Source organism: Gorilla gorilla, chromosome 3, assembly GCF_029281585.2.
Source record: "Gorilla gorilla gorilla isolate KB3781 chromosome 3, NHGRI_mGorGor1-v2.1_pri, whole genome shotgun sequence".
In the NCBI taxonomy this organism is placed as follows: domain Eukaryota; kingdom Metazoa; phylum Chordata; class Mammalia; order Primates; family Hominidae; genus Gorilla; species Gorilla gorilla.
In genome coordinates this window covers 50511758-50539182 of record NC_073227.2, presented here as the reverse complement: position 1 = coordinate 50539182, position 27425 = coordinate 50511758, and the positions used below count along the sequence as shown (strand labels likewise).

Sequence of the window (27425 nt, the reverse complement as noted above, 5' to 3'; positions counted from 1 at the left end):
CCTGGCCTAAATCAGGTTTTTAAATTAAAATTTTGTATTTCCTCAAGAAGAATTGTAAATAGCAGAATAATTATGAAGTTCCATGTTTCATTGGCAGGGGTTTCTCTGAAATTTCTCACCTTTGATCTGTCACTTTAATATATCAGGAGCCAGGGTGATATCACTTCTTTTTGGTCTGAGCTTCTATGTTAAAATTTGTTTACTTTTATTCTAACTTATTTCTAAGACACGTAAATTATGTTTTGTCTCATATTCATACTATGCTACTGGATTCCTTTGAAAATTAGTAGTATAGAAGTCTCTGGTCTTTCTTCCTTATTTTATAATTAAACCATTGTTTGAAATATGAAGGCGTGCCTTCGTGGAATACATAATTTTTTGAAAATGTTTAATATTTATTTGCTTCAATAGAAAAATGCAATTATGTCTTTAGTACTGCATAGATTACCTACTAATAATTTCTGTGTTTCTGAAAGCAAATCATTTATCTTGAGAATTACAGAACACAGCGTAAGCTATAATACCTGCCCAGATTCATCACTGATTAAAGCAGTATTTCCCTGGTGATAAGATTTTTATTTTTCTCTTATTATGATGCGTGGATTGGGAAACTTTTTTTTAATGGAAACTTATCCAATGCTTTTATCTGTTCAAGTTTTTCTAAAATAGGTTATGGGTTAGAGGATCATTTCTGAGCTTAAGAGTAAACTCAGAACACTGTAACTCTGCTGTCAAGCCTTTTTTGATCAGATAGCAATGTTGTGTTTTATGTGCATTTTGTAGTTTGTGATTGATGTATGTCATCCACTAGACTGAAGTTTCACGAAAGCAGGGACTATGTTTATCATATTTATCACTGTGTCTCCAGCGCTTGACTGACTAGCCTATGTTAACCACTCAATAAATATTTGATGAGTAAATGAATTATTCATTTAAATAATTAATTCAGAAGTTGGAGCTTAATAAGTACTTGCTTAATGAAAGCCTGCCCCCTATTAACAAATCTAGTTCATGCTTTCCATGCATTGAAGGCACTGGTATCAAATGTGCTATCACTAAGGATTAATTTAGGGGTATGTTAGAAAAGAAGCCAATAATTTTACAGAAGGCATTCTTTAGAAGTTTAGACTCGTTCATTTATAAAACCTGTCTTCAAAGTTACTTGATATATAAATGTGAGAAAATCATGGGTTGGAAAGATTCAGCAACAAATATCTGAGCACCGCTGCGTGGCAGGTTCTGTTCGAGGCTCTGGGGCTCAGCAGGGAGAGGATAGAAGAATTTCTGCCTTTTGTTTCAGTGGTGGGAGATAGGTAGTGAACTTGTAAACTAAAACAATGTCATTCCAGAGAGGCTTTAGTGCCCTGGGCACTGAGATAAGGCACTGAGATAGGACAGTGAGGTAGTGATCCTTTTTTACGTTATTTCCTTTACCCCTCCCCAAAACGTGGTTGACATTTGGGGGACGGTTAAAGAGTCCCTTGATGTGGCGTAATATAGATCAACCATTACACTCAGTGTGACTAAACAACAATTTAGTGCTCTTTGCAACATATGGCAACAAATGGTTTAGAGGATTCCTAGAGAAATATAAAACTTAATGGAAAACAGGACTTTTCTTGAGCATTCATGACTGCCAAGTTCACAGTAACTTCTGTATTAGAATGGAATGCTTTTTCAGATAAAACTACCACATCTATTCTTAGTAGCTGCACATATCACTTTCATTTGTGCTAAAAATGAAATGAAAATTTACATGATGTATGGGTGATTTCGTGGTTTAAAATTCCAGTAGTTTCCTGTTCTATTTGCTTAAGAACATTTGTAGTTAGCTCATTTAATTAGACCTGCCACTTTCTGAGCATTTACTAAGCTCCGCAATTTCCACTCTTTACCCTGATTATTTAGTTGGAGGGTCTCTAAAGTGAGACACAACGTGATCCATTGGGGTAAGCAAGAAAATATTAGAACTTCTATTTGTTTGATTTCATCTTTTTTAGTTTTTGCGTTTTATAATGTGAATAATTTATTAATTTTAACAATGTTTTACAAAAACATAACTGTGTCATAAGTACGTATTCAACATTTTTTCCTAATATACTCAAAAATGTTTGTGATAACTGGTGTAATTTCATCTGCAGAACATCCTTATTAAATCTACGTTATTAGGTTTATCTTGCTGTTGTGAAAGTTGATTCTTAGGTAAGTTAAGTTACTTGCTCAGGGACCCATATCCAGTGGTTGGCAGAGCAGGGATGCAAATCCCAGTTCTGTCTTAATTCCAGATCCCGTGCTAATAATCTGTAAGTTATGTTGCCAACTTGCTTTTGAAGAAAGCAAGAATGTGTATAAAATATTGGAGACTTGAAAAATAAAATGAAATCAATTGTGCCGTTGCATAATCACTAGATCACTCAGGGTGAGAAGTGGGAGTCATCAGCCTGTTTGAGACTCAACTACTTAGTGAGGCAGCCTCTATGTACTCTATGTACTGTATTCCATTTTCCTTGAAAATAAGATGGAAATATGTTTTTCATGATTTTCCCTCAACTGGCCATTAGAATCTTCTTATTTAAAGTACTTAAGATTTCCTTAGATCTCTAATCACATGCTCCTCCTTTCTGGTAGGATAGGTTCCTTCTTTTATGAATGCTTCGTGGTAGATTTTCCACCCTGGGTATTGCTGTCTTCTCACTCAGATAAGATGGATGTGTTGTTTTTGCAAGCTACACCCAATCACCTCTCACATCCTGATTCCTTTCAGCTGGGTGTGTGAATTCTGGCCTTATAACTAAGCCCTTGGCTTTGTGAGTTCAAATGTGATTTCTATGGTTTGAAAAGCACCAAGTTAAAATCTATTTCTTGGCCTTAGAAAAATTAACCAGTTGAATGATTTCTCCAGAAGTAGGCAAATGAGCCATTCCAATGGTTTAAGGACTTAATGCTCTTAGTCTTAGTACTGTAGGCCAGAATAAAGGGAAAGGAAAGAAGGCATTAGGTCTCTTTAAAACAAGGATGATACCCGGTGGAATGCAGAACCCAGAGGAGCCCAGCAGCCTCTGAGAACCAGTGTTGTAGAATGGCTCTGAGAATCCCACAGCACATCCCAATTCCAGAGTTAACGTATTTTAAACCTCAAGAGAATGGTGACTGCAGTGGCCTCTTAATTTGTCATGCAGGCTTCTTTTGTCCTAATCCAGCCCCAGACAGCTACTAGTGACCTTTCTGAAATGTAAATCTGATCCTGTCTCTCCTCTTCTAAAATTCGCCAGGTGTCCCTTGCCTTTGGGATTGTCAGCATAACACACAGACCTTTCCATTTCCATTCCCTGCTGGCTTTTCCAGCCTCATCTTCCTCACTGCCACACCTCACTTCATCTATCATTTCCATACTGACTAAATGGCAACTTCTCAAACATTATGTGTCTTTTCATACATCTGTCTTTGTACATGTAATTTCTTCTCATTTGGAATTACCTCCCTTATCCTTCCCCACCTCTCCCCATTTCTTGGCTAAACCTTAATTCATTGTTTAGTATTTAAAGTCATGTGTCAGCTCATGTTGGATACATTTTCTTTGAGCCATCCAGACTAAGATGATACCTCATTCCTGTGTTTATCCTTTGTACTCACATAAGAGTACATGTATAGCATATAACATACAATGTGTATAACATTTTTTAAGATAGGGTATAACATATAACGTGATTCTTCCAGGGGAGCACTGTTTCTCTAATAATGATAATCCTGTAATATAGTTTAAAGGCTTTGTAGTTTGAAACTGCAAGGAAAAGAAAGAGAATTGGTACCTGAGGGTTTAAGGCCAGGCTAAGGGAGAATGGTAGGAGTTGGACGTGGGGATGTCTACGGTGATCAGACAAGATGGAGCCAGGTGCAAAGATGGGATGCTCACAAGCATTCTACATCAGGAGTTGCAAACTCCAGCTCAAGGGCTAAATCCACCCACTGCCTATTTGTAAATAAAGCTTTACTGGAACACAGCTACATCCATTTGTTTACATGTTGTCTGTAACTGTTTTCATGCTACCACAGCATAATTAAGTCGTTGCAACAGAGAATATATGGCCCTCAAACTCTACAGTATTCACCATCTGTCCTTTTACAGAGAAAGCTAGTCAGCCCTGCTCTAGATCAGCAGTTCTCATAGTTACGTTCTCAGACCAGCAGCTTTGCAACCACTGCACATTTCCAGGCTTCACCGTAGACCTATTCAATGAGGAATTCTGGGTGTAGGGCCCAGCAATCTGTGTTAATAAGCTCCTTGGGTGATTCTGAAAATTAAAGTTTGAAAAGCACCATCTAGATTTCTGGCCTGGTGGCTAATTACTTGGGACTTGATGACAACCAGGCAGTCAGGGTTTAGGAGAAACACCAATAAGGCAAGGAGGTACAGTTAGAAAACGAGGCAGCCAGGAATCCAAGGAGAGTTTCTAATGAAGCTTTCTGAAATATAAATTTCATGCAGGAAGGAACTCACTGTTGTATCTCCGGCACAAGTACCTGCCCAGAAGTACCTGCTTAGAGTATATTTGTGAATGAATGCAGGCATGCATGTGTGCTTGTAAAGGAGCTAATCCTGAAATGTGACCCTGAGGCCTGCAGGTAGGAATAGGGAAATAGGTACACCTGACGAGTGACTCAGGACTGAGGCTAAAACCCTCTAATAGAAATGAAGTATTATTGAAGACCGAGAACAGACACAAAAGTTTAAAAACCTGATGATTTGAACAAAATTCTAATTTTCATCTAATCTCAGTTTTACATCCCATTTGCTTCCTTGGGTATGTATTAGTTCTTGGTGTTTTGTCCTTACGGTCATAGCTTAGCTGCACCTCTAGTTGACCTTAGACAATTTACTCAATCTCCCCAAAGCTATTAAGTGAATTACTAAATGTAAAGCACTTAGCAGTGCCTGGTACAATTTTTCTATCCGTGAAATGCTGGTTTCCTCTTCAACATCTTCCTAGTCATAATCTTATTTCATACGGAAATAAATCCTACTAGTATTTATCCACATTTACTCCAGTGGTACAATTTTGTTTAATAACATTACTTTGTCTTTAAGGAAATTTCTGCCAAATAGCCCATGTTGTAATCTGAAGCCTAGGTTGATACAAGTTTGATTATTATACCTTTCTCATTTAGAAGCATATCACAAACTTTAAAAAAAAAATGACATCATGTAAGCACTGACATAATGTTTGCTAATATGGAAATAGGTCACTTTGAGGTTCCATTATTTAGCAAAATATACATGTATTGGGGAAAAATCATAATTTCTAAAGCTATCATAATACATTTTACCAGACTACATGAAGCTTTCTGTCCTCACTTACAGTAGAAATGTTACATTTATGTGCCTTTTTAAAAATTCTGCATACATTAGGAACATCTGAAAGAGAAAAGATTACTGGAGGCTTTACTAGGTGAATAAACATTATTTTATGATTTTTTCAGTGATAACTAAATCTATGCTATGTCAAAGAGTCATCAACCTCGAGCCTTTGTAACATTTAGCATGGTGACATTTAGAAAGTAAAATCAGTGTTTGGAGGTTTTTTTGAATTCCATAAATGCCATGGGAATTTTATCACATTTCAACACTTGCTGAATATGTAATTCCCCTAGTGCCCATTAGTGGCCATCTGTGTAAGGTAATACATATTTGGGATGAAATTGATTATGGCCTAAACACTCTTGTGTTATGATCAGGAAAAGCACTCAAAGTTCAAATCTTTTTTTCTAGTGATCATTATATAGCTAACAATATTAATTTCCAAAAGCAGAACAGCCCATCACTCAAGATTCTGATCTCACCATAAATGATACCAGGGCAAAAGGAAAGGAGTCTGCAGAGCCTTCTGCTAAAATTAACCAGTGCTGTTCTCAAGGAGCTCCTGGGATAAAGGGAAAATTAACACGCTTTTGGAGTACAGTGTTTCCTTCATAGGCATCAAAGTAGACTCATTACAATTTTGCTGAATATTCCGAAATGTTTTATTATTCTTCTTAAGGATTTGTGTTAAAGCCACCACAACACTCCATGTTAACCTACTTGTGTGACTTTTCTCAGCATACCTTGCTGGCCCTACATCTTTGATCCTTTATGTTATGTGTGCCTGCTTTGAAAATGTTTCTCTTTTACCTGTGCAAAACTAGATGCTTTCCTTCTTTCAAATACGATTTCAATGTGATCTCTCCAGTGAAGTCATTTTGTTTTTATAGGTATGTGAGTGGTAATGTATATTATATTGGTGGACTTTCTGAGCTCATTTTTCCCCTTAGAGACAGAAAATATACAAAATATTTGTTTATATGTTTCTAATGAATGTGTTCATATCTTGGCTCCCACATTATCTAGTTACCCCAGTGTTTTGGGAAACATATTGCAAAAACATATTTTTGCAGGAAATTTTGAGGGCTTGTATTAATAAGCTGTCCCCATGATCACTAAAAAACCTTATGCCTTGGGTAAAATACTTAAAATTTGAACACAGCTATATCCTGATCTTCACTGGGATGTGAGCCAGAATGATTTAACTGCAAATGCCCTAAAAGTAGCTGAAGATTTGGAAGAATCATTGTGTAAACATTTAAATTCAACAGTTGTGATGCTGGCATCATTGATGCTGAATTGTTCTTCCTTTCCTTTCTTGAACTTCTTGATGATAATTGTTCATCAGGTTATGGTAGATTTCAAATCTGCTTCCCATTAAAGGAAATAAAATAATGCTATCTTCTTGAAAGAAATTTACCTTCCTGTATTATATGTTATATACTAAGAAGTCATGCATCAAGTGTGTCTAATAACCATCCATATTATTTGGAATATATTGAAAAGAAAATGGTCTAGATTGCAGCAGTATTTTTATAATTTCTGGATTTTGGTCTTGTCATTAGCTCACTTAGCAAACATACTAAATGCTGACATTCAGTGCTGTGGAGTCATTAAGATGAGCAAGACGTGGTCCCTAATTTTGAGCAAACCTACCATACTCATGCATTTACACTTCTCTTAATGTACGTGAAGATGAGCAAAGTTCTGTAGGAGAACAGCAGAGGGGAAATTTTATTTTAAGAAATAAAGGAAAGCTTAAAAGAAACAATAACTTTTTTTTTTTTTTTTTTTTTTTGAGACCGTCTCGCTCTGTTGCCCAGGCTGGAGTGCAGTGGCTTGATCTCAGCTCACCGCAAGCTCCGCTTCCTGGGTTCATGCCATTCTCCTGCCTCAGCCTCCCGAGTAGCTGGGACTACAGGTGCCCGCCACCACGCCCGGCTAATTTTTTGTATTTTTAGTAGAGACGAGGTTTCACCATGTTAGCCAGGATGGTCTCGATCTCATGATCCACCCGCCTAGGCCTCCCAAGTGTTGGGATTACAGGCATGAGCCACCGCGCCTGGCCAAGAAACAATAACTTTTGAGTTTGGTTTTAGAGGATGAACCAAGTTTCACCAGGCAAGGCAGTGGGGGACATGTGTGTGTATCTACTTAGACATACATACTCATGTATACACAGACAAACACTATGCATGTGCATGCCTATCCTGTATGGCCACTATAGCAGGGACTGTTGCCTGGCCAATTTAGCACTCATTCCCATCCCCCTTCTTCCTCAACAGCTCTACTATGGAGCCTGGAAAAGCTAAATACAAATAGTTAGGGTTAGCCATGTAAAACTATCTGGCCAACGAGTATTTGGAAATATGCTAAGGGCTTTTCAAAACACTTTGCTTTTCATGTAAGAGATAGATACAGTTGGTATTTTTGTCTTCTATATGGCCTTTATAATTATACCTTGGGACATTGGGAGAGGTCAGGAGAATGAGTTGAGGTATGGTCGAGCTACAAATTTAATGTCCATAACTGCCCACTTCAGTACTACTTAAGTGAGGAAAATTAATTTATTTAAGCCATTGTTAGATTTTTCTATTACTTGCAGCCAAAAAGCATTCCAAACTAATGCAGGTATAAATTACATGCATGCATATACACACACTTTCTCTCTCACTTGCATGTTTGTATATATAGTTAACTTTATTGTTCATGCCTAAGCAAAGCTTGAGACTAATTTTAGACTTCAATTTTGGTGAACAATAAGGAAAAGTAGAAAATGGCTTTCTTTGTTATCACCAATTCTGGCTTACTTTCCCTTGCATTCATTCCCTTGCATCCATTCTGCCCTCACCTATATTTTAAACGGAAAAAAAAATGAAGGCAAGAGAGGAGAAAATGATTGAGAAGAAAGATAAATGCTGACGAGGATCATGCTGGAGGTTGAAACAGGGCAAGACTGAGAATCAGTTGGTTGTGGCCTGCAGAGCACTGTTAAGAAGGGTACCCAGCTAGCAACAGTGCCTAGTCATGTGATGGAAATAAAATTTTATATCTTAATCCATCACTACATTCTTATGTATTTAGGACCAAGAACAACATTATCTGTGTCCATTTGGCAAACCAGGTTTCCCTAACAGCCAAGAGATTGTTCTCTCCCGCTTACCATCTCCGTTTAGGAAGATGAGAGTAGAAACCATTCTTTCTCATGAGAGATTAAAACAGCTTTGGCTGGGTGTGGTGACTCATGCCTTTAATCACAATACTTTGGGAGGTCAAGGTGGGCAGATCACTTGAGGCCAGCAGTTCGAGACCAGCCTGGCTAACATGGTGAAACCCCGTCTTATACGAAAATTAGCCCAGTGTGGTGGCACGTACCTATAATCCAAGCTACTCTGGAGGCTGAGGCAGGAGAATCACTTGGACCTGGGAGGCGGAGGTTATGGTGAGCCAAGATGGCACCACTGTACTTCAGCCTGAGCAACAGAGCAAGACTCCATCTCAAAATAAATAAATAATAAAAATAATAACAGCTTTCCCCGGAGCCCATTAGTTGTGTTTGGTCTTATGGTACAAGACAGTATCTAATGAGCAAGAGATCTTTGAGTCTGATCTTCCCCTACACAAATGTGGAACTATGTGAAAAACATTCAACTTGTTCTTCCTGGCAGAGACTAATACTATCACTTTGTTCTTTTCCTCTTGGTTTCTAATTGTGTGTACATTTCCTGACACTGCTTCAAATTACAATTTAGTAGTGTTAACATGTAACCTCACTGTTTTTAAACAGGTCAGCAAGATTGCATCTTCACTATGGTAGTCTCCCATAGCTGTTTGTATGGTTTTTTTTTTTTTTTTTTTTAGAATGCCTGTCCTCTTTAACTGACTTTTTTTTTTTTTTTTTTTTTTTGAGATGGAGTCTCGCTCTCTTGCCCAGGCTGGAGTGCAGTGGCACGATCTCAGCTCACCTGCAACCCCTGCCTCCCCAGTTCAAGAGGTTCTCCTGCCTCAGCCTCCCGAGTAGCTAGAATTACAGGCACACACCACCATGCCCAGCTGCTTTCTTGTATTTTTAGTGGAGACGTGGTTTCACCATATTGGCCAGGCTGGTCTCGAGCTCCTGACCTCAAGTGATCCGCCAGCCTTGGCCTCCCAAAGTGCTGGGATTACAGGCGTGAGCCACCGTGCCCAGGCTGTTTTTAACTGACTTTGGATTTTACTCCCCTTCTATGCAAGTTTATTTTAGAATCTGTTCCTTACCTTAGGGGTTAGGTTAGACAGTTTCAGGGACCCTCAGTGTAATGCCTAAAGACTGCATGAAAGTCAAGCATATTTCAGAAAACTCAATGGGATAGTTGGAATTTACACCAAAGTCCATGAATTATCATTTAGTCTCTGATTTTAAAACATATACACACTTCAATTTTTTGTTTTTAAAGAATATGAACGGATTTTTAAAAAATTTCTACCACTAATTTTTTTCAGAATCTTCAGCTACTTGGAGCAACAGCCATTGAGGATAAATTACAAGATCAAGTGCCTGAAACCATAGAAACGCTAATGAAAGCAGACATCAAAATCTGGATCCTTACAGGGGACAAGCAAGAAACTGCCATTAACATCGGTAATTCACCTAGTTCACATTTTACATGTTGGTGCTTTTTAATAAGTTAATGTAGTTCAGAAGATGGATTTGAGACATTTCAAGATCTAAAAGATTTGATATGTCAAGATTGGAATATTCCAATCTTTTTTCACCATTGCATCTCTGCCTCCCATCCATAAGTGGCACATGTGGATAACATTTCTGCAGTTGTCTGGAAATTGAGCTTATGGAAGATTTATGTATTGATACTTGATTATGTGACCAAAGGTTATTTTAAGATAATAGGAAAGAAGAAGGTTGCTAATTTGCATTCATACTGTGTTAATCCCCATGTTTTGGAAAGAGTTTATAATAGCTCGGGCTTCCATAAGAGCGTACCACACACTGGGTGGCTTAGGCAACAGAAATTTATTTTCACACAGTTCTAGAAGCTGGAAGTTCAAGATCGGCTGTCCTCACGTGGCTCCTCTTCTGTGTACTACTCCTTATGTCTCTTCCTCCTAAAACACCAGTCCTATTGCATTAGAGCGCTGTCTTAGTCCATTCTGGCTACCATAACAAAATACCACGAGCTGGGTGGCTTATAAACAACAAATTTGTATCTCATCGTTCTGAAGGCTGAGAAGCCCAAGGTTAAGGCACCAGCAGATTTGGTGTCTGATGACCGCTGGCCTTCTGGCTCATAGACAGCACCTTCTTAACTGTGTTCTCACATGGTAGAAGGGGCAAGGCAGCCCTCTGAGGCCTCTTTTATAAGGGCACCAGTCCTATTCATGAGCTCTCTGCTCTCATGACCTAATCATCTCCCAAAGACCCCACCTCCTGCTGTCACCATACTAGTGACTGGGTTTCAGCATATGAATTTGGGGGGAACACAAACATTCAGACCATAGCAGGCCTCACCCTTATGGTCTCATTGAAACCTAATTACCTCCTTAAAGACTATGTCCAAATGTAGTGTCACTGGCGGTTAGGAGTTCAGCATAGGAATTGGGATGAGTGGTGGTAGGGAGATCAATTGAGTCCCTAACAGAGATCTTACACAGGGAAAGTTGTTTGGCATTGGAAGCCTGTAGTACCAGCAATATGCCAAAAAAGAAAAAAAAAGTTTTTTCACCAAATTTAGTAAAAGTAGGTAGCTTGAGCACTATAAACCCTGACATGGGTTTATCCTCTTGATAGTAATCATATATATTACATACAAAACTCCACCCAAGTTGAAGGAAGTATTTTAGAGGAGTTCACAGCATGAAACCACATTTTTTAGAAAGCCATTTTAAAATATTGTGTATTTTTTAAAATCTAGCTAATATTTATTTTAGAAGTATTAGCAGTCAGCCTAACATATCCTGTAAATATAAAACTCTACTTCAAATTTATAGCAAGTTGATGTTATTAATAGAAAATTCAGTTTATTTTTTAAAAACTAGTAGAACTTTACAAACCACACAAGTTGTTAATTTTGATTGTAAAAATTATCGCTGTTATTAGAGAGAAAATGGGAAGAATATATATGAGAAGGAAAATAATGGTGAAATGCAGAACGTATTGAAATTGGGAGACCTAAAAACACAAATATGATAAAACAGACTACAAATAGAAAATATATGGCAATAAAGGGCAGTAAATGTGGAAAATAGGCAGTCAAGTTCAGGGTATGTTCACCATTATGAATGTTCCTATGAAAAAAGAGTAGAGTAGTGGTTTCTGGTAACATTTAACATTTAGAATCTTGAGCCATGATTGATTCCTAGAAAAACTTAGGGAAGATTCACCCATTCAGCATAATTGTGGTATGTACAGTGCCAGGTACTGGTTAAGTGCAAGGAACAGAGCAGGGAACGAAAGAACCCAAAATCTCTGCCCTCGTGGAGCTCAGATACTAGTCAGAGAAACGCACAATAAAGTAAATTAGAAAAGCGCATAGTAGAATAGCTATCAATGATTGCTATAAAGAAAACTAAAATGGGAGGGAAACACAGAGCATTGCACAGAGGGATTCAGTTTTAAATAGCGCAGTCAGGAAGAACTTATTGAGAAGGTGACATCTGAGGAACAACCTAAAAGAGGAGAGGGAGCTTGTCGCATGATGATTACAGAAAAGCTGTCTTCTGTTACAGAGAGAAACAGCACAAAAATAAAAGAAAGAATAGTAGCAGAAGAGATCTTCAGCATAGCAGTGTCCAGGGTGGACGGGGCCTCCCAGGCCACTGTCAGGACTCTGCATTTACTGCAAGTAAACAGGGATATCACTTGATGGTTCTCAGCAGAGGAAAGACATGCTCTGACTTTCCTGTAAAAACAGTCACTCTGGCTGCTAGGCTGAAAATGGACTCAGAGGGAAGCAAGTGTAGAATCAGGGAGACCAGTGAATAGGCTATTGCATTAATCCAGGGGAAATATGATGGAGACTTGGACCAAGGTGGTAACAAGGGAAAGGGTAAGAAGTGGTTGGGTTCTTGATGTGTTTTAATGGTAAGAAGTGGTTGGGTTCTTGATGTGTTTTAAAGGTAGAGACAACAAGATTGACTGATAGATGTAGAGTATAAGAGAAAGAAATAGATCAGGTAACTTCAAGGTTTTTGTCCTTAGCATCTGAAGGATGGAATTACCATTAACCCAAATGATGAAAACTGAAGGGAAAGTAGGTTTTCTTGATGGGGGCTGGGGGGTGTGGTCAGGAGCCTGGTTTTTGAGTAGGCTGACTTTGAGATGATGGAAATACCTACTTCCTATATAAGTGTCTGCGGTTAAGTAAGTACTTGGATATGAGAGTCTGGAGTTCAGGAAGGAGGGCTGAGTTGAACATAGGAGTTTCAGAATGGTCAATGTTTAGATGATACATGAAATCATGAGATGGAATGAGATCACAAAGGCAGTGTACTCACATAGATGGAATTATTTTAAATAGGATGGTATTTTTAAAATATGACATCAGCAGAGTTGCCTCTTTAGACACAGTCGGCTGTAGCAAACAGGTACAGAGTAGGCCAAGTTGGACTTAACAAAGGGAGGATTTTTGCCCTGCAGTAAGTGCAACAAAGCACAAGAGGGTAGGAAGGTAGAGGATATACTGATTCTCCCAGGAAGGGAGATGGTGATGGGATCAGCGGATCCAAGAGACAGCCACCTGCACCTTCCCTAGGTGTCTAGAGAAGGGTTCTGTTATTCTATTTTCTAGAAACAATCATTGACCTGTCTTTTGCTCTTCATGTTGGTCATCATGAAGGGTATTACAAATCCATTTGTCAGCTTCAGGACATCGAGAATCCTTACTACCATCTTTTTCCAGATGTCTTTGTAGCCTTAACAGGCCAGATGTACTTGTTGCATATCCCTCCTATGGCAAGCAAGAGCATTTCATGTTTAACTTCCTACAAACCTGGAAAACAACTGGTTGCCCTCAGTCATTATAAAATCATCTTTAGATATTTTCATAGTACATATCATTGTTTTAACATCTTTACATATTCTCTGGAGAAATTAATTTTAATATACTCTATGTTTGGATACAGGACACTCCTGCAAACTGTTGAAGAAGAACATGGGAATGATTGTTATAAATGAAGGCTCTCTTGATGTAAGTAAAATTATGTATTTTTAAAACTCCTTTAATAATGTATTCATGCTATAGTATTTTATATTCAGATAGCTATGGAAATATTTTATCTTCCTGAGGTTCAAGGTACTTTATCACTGTTGTTCTGTTTTAACATAATGTACTCTGTTTTGAGTCACATTGATGTAAATTGATTCAAGCTTTACATCTGTGACAGCTAAAAGAAATTGCAAAATGATTTGCATAATATTGTGAAACAGAAAAGTTGTTTTACAAAAGCATTATGTCAAGAGGTTGCTGAGTGACTGCAACTTGCTCATATGCAAGTATTCTGTATGTTAAACATTTTATATCTGCTTTAACTTCCAGTATTAATATATATTTTACCTCTTCTAAAAAAATGTGAAAGCTATTGAACAACACAAAACAACCATTCCTAGTAGGACAGACTTTCTTTAATGTCCTAACTTCTGGAATGAAATGTAAGTTCCTAGGATGTCTTTTTTCATGGCTGTGATCACTTGTTGTTTTATTTGGGAAATGAGGAAAGATTTGTTAGGAATACAGTGTAAAATAGTTAGCAAAATAATATGTAGGTCAAGTGACCTGTTAATATTTTAAAGTAAAGGAGACTATTTGTTATTTTAGGTGGAAGACAGAGCAGTAGAGGTGATTATACAACTTCTTAAAATAGTCATTATGACGCAAAGAACAGAGAAAACCTTGGTAATTAGGGATGTTGACGAAGCTGAGAGGCCACATGCATGGAAGGGATGGTGAAGAAATGACTGCAGAAGGGATGGTGTTGATGTCTTTGTCAGTAACATGGGTTACAGGTGGTGCACAGTTTTTCTTAATACCTGAAGGAAATCAGAGACAGGACCTGTGATGCAGAAGCAAAAGCAGGGCAAGCCACACGTCATTTGATCTGGTATCCTTTCTGTCTGGCTTTGGGCATTTACCTTCCGTAGCATATGGTAGCCTTGCTTCTTTTGTCTTATTCTTGCCATCGTCTTTCTCCTGTTCTTGGATAAGCATGTTCTTTATGTGTTCTAAGTATCAAGCAGAGAATAGTAATCTCAAGAAAGACAAGTGAAATATCAAAAATATTCATTGTGTTGTACCAGTGTATTGTTAAGACACTGGCATTTATTTTCATTTTTGAGGTTTCTAAGATGGTAACTCAAAATTAATAAACACTTCAAAGGTACTTGGACTGCCTGTTTCTACCAGAGCAAACATTGGTAGGAGTCTCAAGTTGAATACTAAATTTCAGTAAAAGCAGGAACTATGTCTGTCTTTTCTGGTTTATCATTCTTTTTCAGTGCCCTGCAAATGGCCTGGCACATAGTAAGTACACTATAAATATTTGAGAAGTGAGTCACTCAGTAATTTTTAATTAAGGGCTTCTTTTTAAAAAAAAAAAAAGTATATCAGTTTTAAATTTGGTTGTTGTTGATCATATCTGATATTTTTTAAGTAAAGTGGCTAAAAATCTCCTTAGCAGTTCGAGTAGCAGTTTAAAGATCACAGGCAAACACTGTGGCTGAATGGATTAACACTAATTTGTCCAGCTCCAGACTGCCAGGCATTCTAACACTGCTGTCTGGGGAAGGCTTTTCTCCCAGGGAGTTAAGTGGTGACTTTACAAATCTGACTGTTTAGGGTCAGACCTGCTGCAGTGTACTCATTTGTTTCTCAGCAGGAAAGGAAACATCACTTCACGTAGCTCCTTCCGATCTTGTGTCGTAAAACCCATGGCTGAGATTTCAGGCAAATCATTAGATGTGCTAGAGTGCCTGTAGGTAAATCATTATTTTTTCGTTGATATGGAAATGAAACGCATCCAATCTGTGTTCAAATTGTACTGATCAGTAGTGAATAGAATTATTTTATCAGCACAAAGAATAATTAGCATTTAAGTAATGAACTTAGGAATATAATGTCTTAGGAAATGTGAATGTGTGTTTTGTCAAGTGACAATTTTAATGAGTGCACTCAAATCATTCTGTGAAATAGCACAGGGTGAGGAGCACAGTTCTGTCCCAATCTGACTGTGGGACCATCAGCAAATTAAAATCAGCTTCTCTGAGCCAGTTCTGCTGCCTACAAAGTAAGGAGAATGTAACCTTTGGCATAGGATTGGCATAGTTAGCACAGTACATGGCACATGTAAAAAATGAGATGTTATAAAATTTTGTAGAGAGAATATTATTTCAATAGCTTGTAAGTTGTTTTGCATAGTGATCATTTTTGTTATAAGAAAATACTATTTCCTCATCTTTTACTTTTTTCCCTAAGGTGGCAAGTTACAACTGTAGGTTCTCTTTCACATAAGTGATACATATTGAGCATTTTTCTGTTCAGATTTTCTACTAAAATATTGTTCCTAAAGCTGATAAAATCCAAAAGCTGAATCTTTTTCTTGTGTTGAACTTTTATAATGTATCATATTTGAAGCTCTTAAAATTTCAGATAGAAAACCCTTTCTCCTAGTAATCATGATAATGGAAATCTTTGTCTTCCATAATCTAGATCACCACCAAAGAAATTCCACTGGGCTTTCTAATTTTTTCTTTTTGAGTTTCAATATGAGTATCCTTCTTAAAAAAAAAAGTTCTTCAGCATTTTTAATAAAAACATTTAAATAAATACATAAGACCAAACTACAGTTGAAAATACAATCATAATGGAAGTCTCACTCTACAGACCTGATAGGGAAACCTGACAGGTCTTTCTGCCTTGGTTCATTCTTGACTCCTTTCATAGCAAGAGCAGCAGCCCCGGGTAGAATGTCGTCCAAGAGCAAAGCCGGGTGTTCTCACCCAGTTACCCACCAGGCTCTTGTAAAATTGCCAGGATCAGCAAAACAGTTGGGCAGAAAGCTTGATTTTTTTTTTCTTTTTAGAAAAAAATTTCATGGATAAATGTAATTAAGGATCATCTAAAGTTGATCAAAACCTATTAGGTATTTCTGATAAATAATTTTTTAAATTTGAATAACTTTCTATAGTGCTGCTGTGAACTACTTTACTAGGAGTTCTGATTGTGTTCTCAATATGAAATTTCTGTTTTTGTTTTGTTTTGTTTTTGAGACCGAGTCTCGCTCTGTCACCCAGGCTGGAGTGCAGTGGCACGATCTCGGCTCACCGCAACCTCCACCTTCTGGGTTCAAGCGATTCTCCTGACTCAGCCTCCCGAGTAGCTGGGATCACAGGCATTCACCACCACACCCAGCTAATTTTTGTATTTTTAGTAGAGATGGGGTTTCACCATGTTGGCCAGGCTGGTCTTGAACTCCTGACCTCAACTGATCCACCCAGCTCAGTCTCCCAAAGTGTTGGGATTACAGGCATGAGCCACTGCACCCAGCCAAGACATTTCTTTAAGCATCTGCAAAGGCAGAAATTTCAAAATACTGATTTGAAAGGGGAATATTTTACTTCTCTAACTCCACAGCAATGCCCAGGAAATGTCCCACAAACTTCTAATTAATGATAAACCCTTATACCTAGTGATACTTTTGCATCTCTTTTATATCTTTTAGTTTGTTTTAATTTTTAAAAGTCTGTCTGTTGAATCTGGAAACATCTAGAATGTGAGCTAAGCACTAGAGAATCTCATACTGTGGCCCATCTTTGGCTCCCAATTTCTAATTAAACTCTTTCAAAATGCACTGAAACAGTTCTGGAAGGATTGGGTTTATGCGATATTATTTATATTCTCCATGGCACATCAACTCCAAATCTCTGGAAATACTTTCAGGCAACCTAACATATTATATTTTTGTATAGGTTTGGTCTAAGTTTCCTCTTATGGGAGAAAAATTTTGAAAACATGTTTCATTGAGATAGCTCAGGATTTCACCACAATTTCATCTAAATCTAGAGTGGGTAGGAGGGGCCATCATTTTTTAAGCCATTAACTGTGTGACTTAAACAGATTTTTTAGAGGTATCAAAACTGACTGTCTTGAGTCTCTCGTGATATACCCTTAACCTTGATATCTCCTCCTTCTGGCATCTCTTTTATGTGAGGAGTTGTGTGATCTGTCCCCAGAGGTAGAGCTACATCTCAAATCCATTTTTTCTATTTTTCATCCTCCTTTCTGTACTGCCAGGCTTTCCTAGAAAACAAAAATGGGGTAGAAAGGGAAAGTATACACTATACATTTATTAAATCAACAGGCATGATGTTTGGAGACATAAATTTCCTACCCTCAAAAGCTTGCAGTCAGTGTTCCCAAGCTTAACTCCTGAGAAGCCCTGCCACCTCTCCTTCTGATCATCCTGGCAGTTTTTCTAGATTGTCTCTGCTGTTGTTGATGTTCACTCTCAGCGTGATCAGGAGCCACCACCTAATGTATGAGAAGTAGTGTTTGGATCCTGCAGGAAAATGCAGCTTTCTGTGTATTTTGTACCAGGTACTAGATTGAGGACTTTATAGGGTCAATCACATTTATACCTGAAACTATTAATTTATATGTTATAAGTAGATACTAGTATGCCCATTTTACAGATAAAGAATCTAGAAAGGATAACTGGACCAAGCTCAGGTAGCTCGGCGGCACTGGGGGATACATCTACGGAATTTGATTCCAGAGTGTGGGAAGCAAATAGGTTTTTCTAGCCTTCATCTACTACATTTGTAAAACAAGAATAATGAAAATGTCCATCTCATTTAGGGGTGGGGTTGTGAGGATTAAATACAACAATACCTGTTAAGTACTTAGAAACAATGCTGGACATCATCATCATTTTTTTTTTTAGTATTGTTATTTCTAGAGGAGAGTTCTTCACTGCTATCCAATGTAACAGATGACTTTGAACAGCCATTCTGCTCTTAAATTACTTAAAGTTCTCTACTTAATTTGAGAATATGACCCGAAACCAGCTGTAGGTTTGATTATGGATACCGGTGTTTCACTTCACTTATATATTTTACAGAAAATGAATTGTTAGCCACATTGGATATTAAGTTAACAAGCATTAGAATATATATTTTTCAACACTGTGGTAAAAGAAAACCCTTCATGGAATTGCTAACTTTTTTCTAGCTGAATTTGACATTCTAACACCATGTAAGTTTTGACTATAACTTATAGGACATTCAGGACATAAAGGCTGAAGTTGTCATCTGTACCCTTTTAAGCTCAACTTACATGTATTATGCGGACAGACCTCACTGTTTTGGGAACGGGCCACTGTTGAATGGCTTCTGAAAGAAATCCAGAATAAGCAAGTTATTGACTCAACTCCAGAAAAGAAGGGAAAAAAGAGAATTTGGGCTACTTCAGGTTTTGTTTTGATATGTCCCATGAGTCTCATACAATATATTTTGTATTGCTTTGAAAATAGTTTAGGCAAGTTTTAAACCACACTGAGTTTTCCTCCACTGCCAGCATTGGTGCTTCAGTACTGTGAATTTTCTTTTACCGTTAGCAAAGCTGTTTCAGCTTTTTGACTTGAAATTTTAAGATCAAAGTTTAACTTTGAAGGTGTTAATGTATCCCTATCAGAAGCAAAGATACTTTTTTATAATGTCCTAATGCAAAAAGATTGTTCGAATATTGTCTGGCACACTGCTTACTCCAAGTAGCTCTCAGTAAAGAAAGCCAACTTTGTTACATTTGAAATAAATGGGTTAGTAAAAAGTGTAAACATTACCAAAAAATGAAAATAACATATGAACAAATAATCTGTTCTCCTTTTCCTGGATTTAAGACAGTGTCTGCTGCAAGCCAAAGTATGTGGTTGAAAAAGTTCCATCAAACCCATTGTCCGGGCTCATAGAATTAAATGTGTCCTTTTTTTTTAAACAAAATTCAGCGAGGCTGGCTTGTGCTGAGAACCTTAAGTGAGGTTGTTCACAAATTTATAGTGTGTCTGTTTTGAGAAGTTCTTCCTCCCCTCAACCCTGAATATTCTTTGCCTCATTTTTGGCTAAATTTCTGAACTCTTCCAAGAGCTCCCTGAGACCTAGAATTACAGATAAATGCTTTCTAACTAGTCTGCCCCCTTGCCATTCTCCCCCACAAGTTTGTTGACATTTCTGAGGGGCACACACCATGCCTTGTGCCCTCTTTGCATCTCTGCCACCAATACCTTCTGATGAGTCAGCACACCCATAAAATGACAGTTTTTAGGAAACCTACTATGTGCCAGTACGCCTGGTGTATCTGTAATCTGTGCTCCTTTAGGGCTAGTGGTGTTTGTCTCAGTTCCAGATAGAGACTTTGAGTTCCCATGGCTAGCGAGTGCTGGAATCTTAAATGTGAACCTTGATTGCTTGAAGTCCCAAACTGTTTTTGTTTGATTTTGGTTTTAGATAATCGTACCTTCTCCAGTGGCAGCAGTGACTCATTTGCAGAAAGAAATATTCCAGCAGCTATCTCCCAAACTTATTAACTTGTTTCATTTTCATTCTCCATCCAACACTTATCCCCCTTTCCCATTTTCCTACCTCCTTTACCACTCACCACCAGGACCACAGAACCCCTGAAAGAGGGAGGCTCTTCTGGAATATGACAATGCCCAAATCTTGTGATTATGGAATTCTGAAAAGACCTCATATTTAATTTTGCTAATACAACTGTACATAAGATGTTATTGACTGTGTGTGTGTGTATATATATGTATGTATATATGTGGGGGGGGGGTATATGTGCACATATGTGTATGTGTATATGCGTATATATATGTGTGTATATGTGTGTGTATATATCTATATAAAATAATGGAAATTGTGTGCCTTTGGGATTTGCACTGAGAAAATATGGCAGATCATGATTCTTCTATTTTCTTACATTAATTAATTTAAATTATTTAGAAAATGGGCCCAACATTAGCTTTCTCTGTGGTTCTGGGTAACAATTTCTCACAGGCCCTAGTTGTTACCTTCTCCAAACTGTTGATTTGTAATTTGCTTATTTTGAGAAAGCCAGTTGTGTATTCTGAGCAGCGTCTTCCTGGCTGAATTGAAGGTAATGAGAGAGACTGGATGTCTGCCTACCCAGTTCCTCCCAGCATGCTTGCTTCTGCATTCACTGCTGCCACTGGAGAATATTTAATACCAAAATCAAAATAAGTGTTTAGGAGGCTTTCAGTGGTGGTTTAAAATAATTACCATGGGGGCTTTGGTAAAAGCCTTTATCCAGAAAACTCTTTAAATTATATAATTATATCCCTTATCCCACTCTTCCTTCCTCTCCCTGGATTTGTCTGTCTTTGCTACATGTCCCCACCCCCATGCTGAAACACAGACTGGACACAGATTCAGCACTTTGCTGCCTCTCTCTGCATTGTACCCTAAGTGAGACTAGATGCCTCGCAAGCACTTATTTGCCTGATGGAACCTATCATAATCCCAAATCTCAAACCTCTGTTGAGGGGCCAAGAGCAATTTACCCAGCACTACAACTTCCTCTTCGTACCTGCCTCCATTTTGTGACCCTTGACCTTTGTCAGATGGCATGACCCTTCTGGGAGATTGGACCACTTCCTCAATTACAGTATTCCATATCTACCCCCGTCCTGGGAAACCTATATTTGTGTATCAGCAAAGCATGGAATTTTTTTTCTCTTTTCCTCTCCCCATTATCTTTAGCAATATATATTGATTAAATGCGTTCGTTGGGCCGCCTTCCTCTAAGCTGTTTGGAGGACCTCTTTGACCATGTGTTTTTAATGACTTCACCTTCTGTCTGCCTTACCCGTTTTGGAAAAATTACTTTATATTGGTTTGATTCTATACACATATGTTTTTCAACATTATGTTCTAGTACAGGCTAGGAGCTTGGAAACACCAAAGCTTTTTGATCAAAAACTACATCAAAAAAAAACTAATAAATACAATTTTTTAAAATAAGTTTTGATTTTATAATGTGTCAGGGGGTTGCAGGGGAACCACGTCCAAGAGAGCTAGTGATCCTGACTGGGATGAATACTAAATGGGCCAGTTGTACATAAATGTAGTTTCTCCCTACTCTCAGGCATACGTTCTTTTACTACCACCTGCAGTAGCTGGAGGAGTATTGATATATGTGTTGCGTAGGAGTATATGGAATGCCCAGTGTTCCACTGAATCAATAACACATTGTAGAAAAGCAAGTAATATCCAATGGTTTATCCATGTGTTATTATGGGAGCCATAACTCACTCTTTAAGAACGTGCTAACATTGTCCATACTTGATATGGTCATAATGTATTATTAAGAATGTTCCTAGAATGTTCCGTTAATTCATAATTTTAAAGTGTGAACATTTGGAGAGTGTAAGAGTAGAGACAGAATGAAACATTATTTGACCATAAATTTGTAAATACCTCATGTCTTAAATGATGATGAGGTGGAGCCTCAAACCACCAAAACAGCTAATAAAATATGTGTTAGTTTAAGATTCTTATATATATCCTCTTATTTGACATTTTAAATTAATTTATAGTAGATTTTAAAAGGTAGAGCCTTAGCAAACTAAAGTAAGGTGCTGGTGGTGTTTTTGTTTTTTACTCCCAGTAAACATTTATTTCTCTGCTTTAAAAACAAAACCTAAGAATGAACTCAATGGTGTTGTGTCTGAAGAACATGTCAGGAAAACAAACCCTGGGTGTTGTCTTTGTAATTAATTATTTTAAACCAAATACATACATTGATGTGGTCACCTATGCAGAACTATACAGATAATTAAAGAGAAATGCCACATCAGTTTATAACTTTCCAATTATTTTCAGTTAAGAATTCTATCAGGTTGGAGACAGAAATTAAGAGAGAAAATCAGTGGTTAGTTATATAAATATTTGTCCTCCTACCATGTACCAAGAGCTATATGTCACATGAGACTGGATAATGCCATCTTTCCTAGATTGAGAAGACAGGTTTCCAGAAGTAGCTGATAGTATTGAATGTTGGCAGTCAAAAGGTAAATTGAAATAAAATTGCCATTGGGAGATTTCATAAGAAAACTTAAAATTATCCCAGTCACGTGAGATGGAGTCTCACTCTGTTGCCCAGTCTGGAGTGCAGTGGCGTGATCTCGGCTCACTGCAACCTTCACCTCCCAGGTTCAAGCGATTCTCATGCCTTAGCCTCCCAAGTAGCTGGGATTACAGACACCTGTCATGTCATATCCGGTTAATTTTTGTATTTTTAGTACAGACAGAGTTTCACCATATTGGCCCGGCTGGTGTCGAACTCCTGACCTCAGGTGATCCACCCGCCTCGGCCTCCCAAAGTGCTGGGATTACAGACATGAGCCACCAAGCCTGACCTCTTTTTTTTTTTTTTTTTTCTGTGGCACGATCTCAGCTCACTGCAACCTCTGCCTCCTGGGTTCAAGAAATTCTCCTGCCTCAGCCTCCTGAGTAGCTGGGATTACAGACATGTGCCACCACACCCAGCTAATTTTTTTGTTTTAGTAGAGAAGGGGTTTCACCATGTTGGCCAGGCTGGTCTCAAACTCCTGACCTCAAGTGATCTGCCCTCCTCAGCCTCCCAAAGTATTGGGATTACAGGTGGGAGCCAGCGGGCCTCCCGCGTTTTGTGTTAGTACCTTTGTTAGACCTGATACCAGAGGAAGGGCAGAACTAGCCTTTCCTGGATGTCACTTCATGCCAGGCACTGGACAGGGCACTTTATTCACAAATAAAGGAGTTAGCACATCTTATCACTATAATCACTCTACAAAATAGATAGTAACCCAATCTTATGAATGAGAAAAATGTGATTCAGAGAAGTTAAGTCACCTGCCTGAGGAAAGACAGCCAGTATGCGGCAGAGCAAGGATTTGGAGGAAACCTTTCCAATACCACACAGTTGGCCTTCTAGAGTCAGTCAAACCAAAAAAATTACATTAAATCATGAGGAGGTACATTGAAATACATACATACCTCTGGCGAAGAGTTTATGATAGGCCATGAAATGAATTTACCCATAATACTTTTTGATATGTGTGATATAATCCTTTCTAGAACTCTAAGCTCACGTAGCTGCCCAAGATCCAAAAGGGTTTTGGAGTTCTTGCTGTCTTACGTAAGTGGTTGAAACTATTTATTATTTCTTGTTTAACCTTTATCATTCATTAGGGAATTTTTTTCACAATAACATTTAATTTTCCCTTTTCCAAGAAGGTGAAAAATGTTTGATTAGTTTATCTTTACCATACTGTACATCCACCTGAAGTTGACGAAAACCTGGAGTTCTGAGCCATAGGGTATGTTTCGACCTTTGGAACTTAGTTCTTTACAGTGTGACGTCATTTTATTTTCAAATGTTATCAGTGTCCAGAACCATTGTATGCACCCTCACGGGCCAGCCTGGACTTTCTCACATCTCACTTTTTTATGACTGCACGTTTGTATGATACAGGCAGACCACTGCTTTCTCTACACTCTGGTAATTTGCAAGTGTCTGCTGACCAGCTATGAAGAGTTGTGTCACAGTGGCTCTGCCTCCAGTTACCTCATTTCAGTAGAGTCACCATCTTTGTTCAGCAAGATTTCTGAAGGTGTTTTAATAACATTCTGTTGCATTTTTTCCTTTCTAAGGAAGGGAAGTGAAAACAGAAACTTGTGTTGCTGATACTGTAGAGGCAAGCACAGGCTTCCTGAACTTACGTTCATTCTGACAAAGGTGAAAGTTGTATATCTTCCAAAAGTGATTTGTTGTTAGTTCCGATCATATGCTCATTTGTTTAACTGGTGGTGAACTCATGAAGAAAAATAACAAATCCAAGACTAACAAAATTGTCTTAGTTCATTCAGGCTAACAAAAGTACCATAGACTGTGGGGCTTAAACACCAAGTATGTTTCCCACATTTCTGGAGACCAAGGAATTCAAGATCATGGTGGCAGCAGATTTGGTGTCTCTTGAGAGCCTTCTTCCTGGTTCATAGACAGTGTCTTCTTGTGTCTGTGCATGATGGAAGAAGAAAGGAGCTCTCCAGAAATGCTTTAAGGACCCTAATCCCATTCATGAGGTCTCCACCCTCATGACCTAATCACTTCCAAAGACCCTACCTCTTAATGCCATCAAAATAGGAGTTAGGATTTCAACATATGAATTTTGGTGGGATACAGACCCTCGTTCCATAATAGAAATACATTATTAAATGATGTATCTGAAACTCAAAGTATAATGCAGAATTTTGATTTTTTTTTCCTTTCTGGGAATAGAATCCTCCTTGTAACATAAGTTTATCATTTGACCTGCACACATTTAACAGATTCCTAAGAATAAGTATAGTTGCTGGATACTTGTTTGTGTTTGGACCCAAATGCCAAAGTATACTTTAAATAACTATAGACAGGCTTTTTCCTTTTACTTTTTTGTTTGGGGTTAGTCTTACTGATACTGATAGACACCCTCTGGGACATATATGAGAGAGCACATGTTATTTACTGAAGCCACAAGTAAGTAATTGCAGCCTCAGAGCAAGATCTGGAAGCCACTACCATTAGCTGCTTCATGTCGGACTATTTACCCATAATCTTCACCTCGTCTCTGCTCTGTGAACCCCTGGCTAACCGGTCATCGAGTCAAATTCTAGAGGCTTTGCTTTTCCTTTCCTTAGGGATGTTTCCACATTCTCTACTAGGGTGTTCCTTGGATTTGTTCCTGAGTAATACTGTCTTTCCTGTAAACCTCGGCTAGAAAGCTGAAAAGGACCATTTTTATGCAGGTGCTTTCTACAGCATTACTTTAGGGGCCATCAAAAACACAGTCCTTAGGTGGCCTCACATGTTCTTTGCACATCTGGCCTGTGGGTTCATTAGCTTGTTCCAAGCAGAGTTTTGCCAAAATGAAAATGACAACTTGCATGCTGTGATACTTTCCAAAGAAATCAGGGCTTTTAATTTATTTCACTATGAAACTGTGTCAGATTTCATTGTCTAGGGCACCCTCACATCTCACTTTTTTATGACTGCACGTTTATGATATAGGCCTGTTTTTTTATCAAGGGTTTCCTCAATATTAATGAAAAAGATTGTCATAAAGCTGCTAGTCTCTAATTTCTGAAAGATTGCTGTTACGTTATTTTATTAGAGTTTATTATATGAACATATTACCTGTTTGGGAAGGTTATATCTTAATGATTCAAAGTGAGGAATTCTACTTGGCCTCATTATCTGCCAAGCATGTTTCTTTATTTTTATTTCCCAAGCATGTTTCTTGTAAACCAAATAAATATTATTTCTCCTTGGCCAACTGTTTTACAACCAAGGTTGATGACTAAGTAGCTGATCTAAATATACATTGTATTACATTCACTAGACAATTTAAAATATTTGAGGCCAAAGTAGATACTAGATCATAACTACCTCTTTTTCATTTTCTCTATGAGATAAGCACATTAGCATTTTCTTTGTTCTAAATCAGAGTATTTAAGAGTATACAGGAGTTTTACAGGCAGCAGACAACAATCCTTAAAATGGTCACACAAGAAAACCACTTTAACTTCCTACAAGATATTCTCCAATCATTAATAATTTGGTTATTCTGTTATTACCTTTTCATCAAAGACCTCTGTTCCAAAGGGAATATAGACATATAAATAGATAAGCTACTCGACATCATGCTACCTTGTATAAGTATACTGTAAATGAAGTATTTCAGGGATCCAAAAGATAGAGGTATTGATGTCACCCGGAGGACTCAGGGAAAGTAGGGTCAAGGGAATGTGTCTTGGTTTATTTGTTCATTATTTTTAGAATAAGAAAATTGTGACCTTTTAGGTAGGCTTAAAGGAAAAGGAAATAGTGCCAATGGGGAGAATGAAGATGCAAAGAGAAGTGAAAGAAACAAAGGTGAGAAGGCAGGTGTTACCCCAGCTCAAGAACTAGAGGGGATTAGGTAAAGGGAAGTTTTGAGGTTAAGGAAGGAAAGTTGAGGGAATTCTTTCTGCTATAAATGTATAAATGTTCTCAGTAAAACAGGCCGATGTTTGCCGAAGTGACAGGGGCCAAATTTGGACTCTTGAGGAGAGAAGAAAAGGTCTGGAGTAGCCTCTGGGAAACATGGAATCCACTAGACATGGATAAAAGACTAGACCAGCAGTGATGAGCAGCCACATAAGAAGAGGGAGCTGGAGTAGATCCTGCCCTCGCAGTGAGGTGGCTTTTTCCTTCTGTGTTAACGAGACAGAACCCAGAGGTTGTGTTGGGTGTGGCCTAAATGGTGAATTTGCAAGGCAAGAAAGCATGGTAGGAGGTTCAGGCTAAGGGCTTCCAGTGAGCACTGGGCTCTGTCTGGGTGGTGCTGTGGGTATGGGAAGAGCAGAGCAGAATGGTTGTCCAGAATGACCACACAGGCTGCAGGTCAGGGAACGGGCACGAGAATCTCACTTTCCACTGTGGCTCCCTCCCTTGCCTGGCTGAGTGTTTGAACCCCAGCCTTTCCTCTTACCTGTCCATCTCCCCAGATTGCCTTTACCTTGCAATGTCTCTGATGCTCCTGGACTTTCAGCCCACGAGTGAAAATATGCAGAACAAGGAAATAGAGATCTTTTATTTCATTGAGCCTGTGGTCTTTGATCCTTTTTCTGATTTAGCTTCTCATTGCTATATTTTCACTTTTACAAGTCACTAAGTTTCAATATTTAAAAATTTCCCCCTTCAGTAGCCAAAAAAACAAAACAACAGCTAATATAGTAATAAATGTATCCTTAGCTACAGGAGATAAGCTTCAATGCAATGCAGCCATAAAGTATGGCTCCTGGACTTAAGGGAGAAGCAATAAAGTTTCATAAATAAAAGAATTTGAAAATACTCCCGGCAGTAAATAAGGATAAAATATAACTTGTAACTGGCAGCACACAGCTAACAACAGAGCTTACAAAAGAAAACTATAAACTAAAATGAGAAAATGTTTGCAGCTTTTTTTGTTGTTGTTACCTTGCACCCTAGGTGGGCTGACA

The 27425-nt window shown here is 38.2% G+C and overlaps 1 protein-coding gene across 5 annotated transcripts in view; it reads left to right on the top strand.

Annotated features, from left to right (window-relative positions):
- ATP8A1 (ATPase phospholipid transporting 8A1) overlaps positions 1–27425 on the top strand; it is a 247709-nt gene that overhangs the window by 138757 nt on the left and 81527 nt on the right. For all 5 annotated transcript variants that reach the window (XM_019025804.4, XM_055384700.2, XM_019025805.4 and 2 more), the window contains 2 exons: positions 9839–9977; positions 13475–13539. In XM_019025804.4, coding sequence (XP_018881349.2) covers positions 9839–9977; positions 13475–13539 — 204 coding nt within the window. The remainder of the gene's footprint in view (positions 1–9838; positions 9978–13474; positions 13540–27425) is intronic.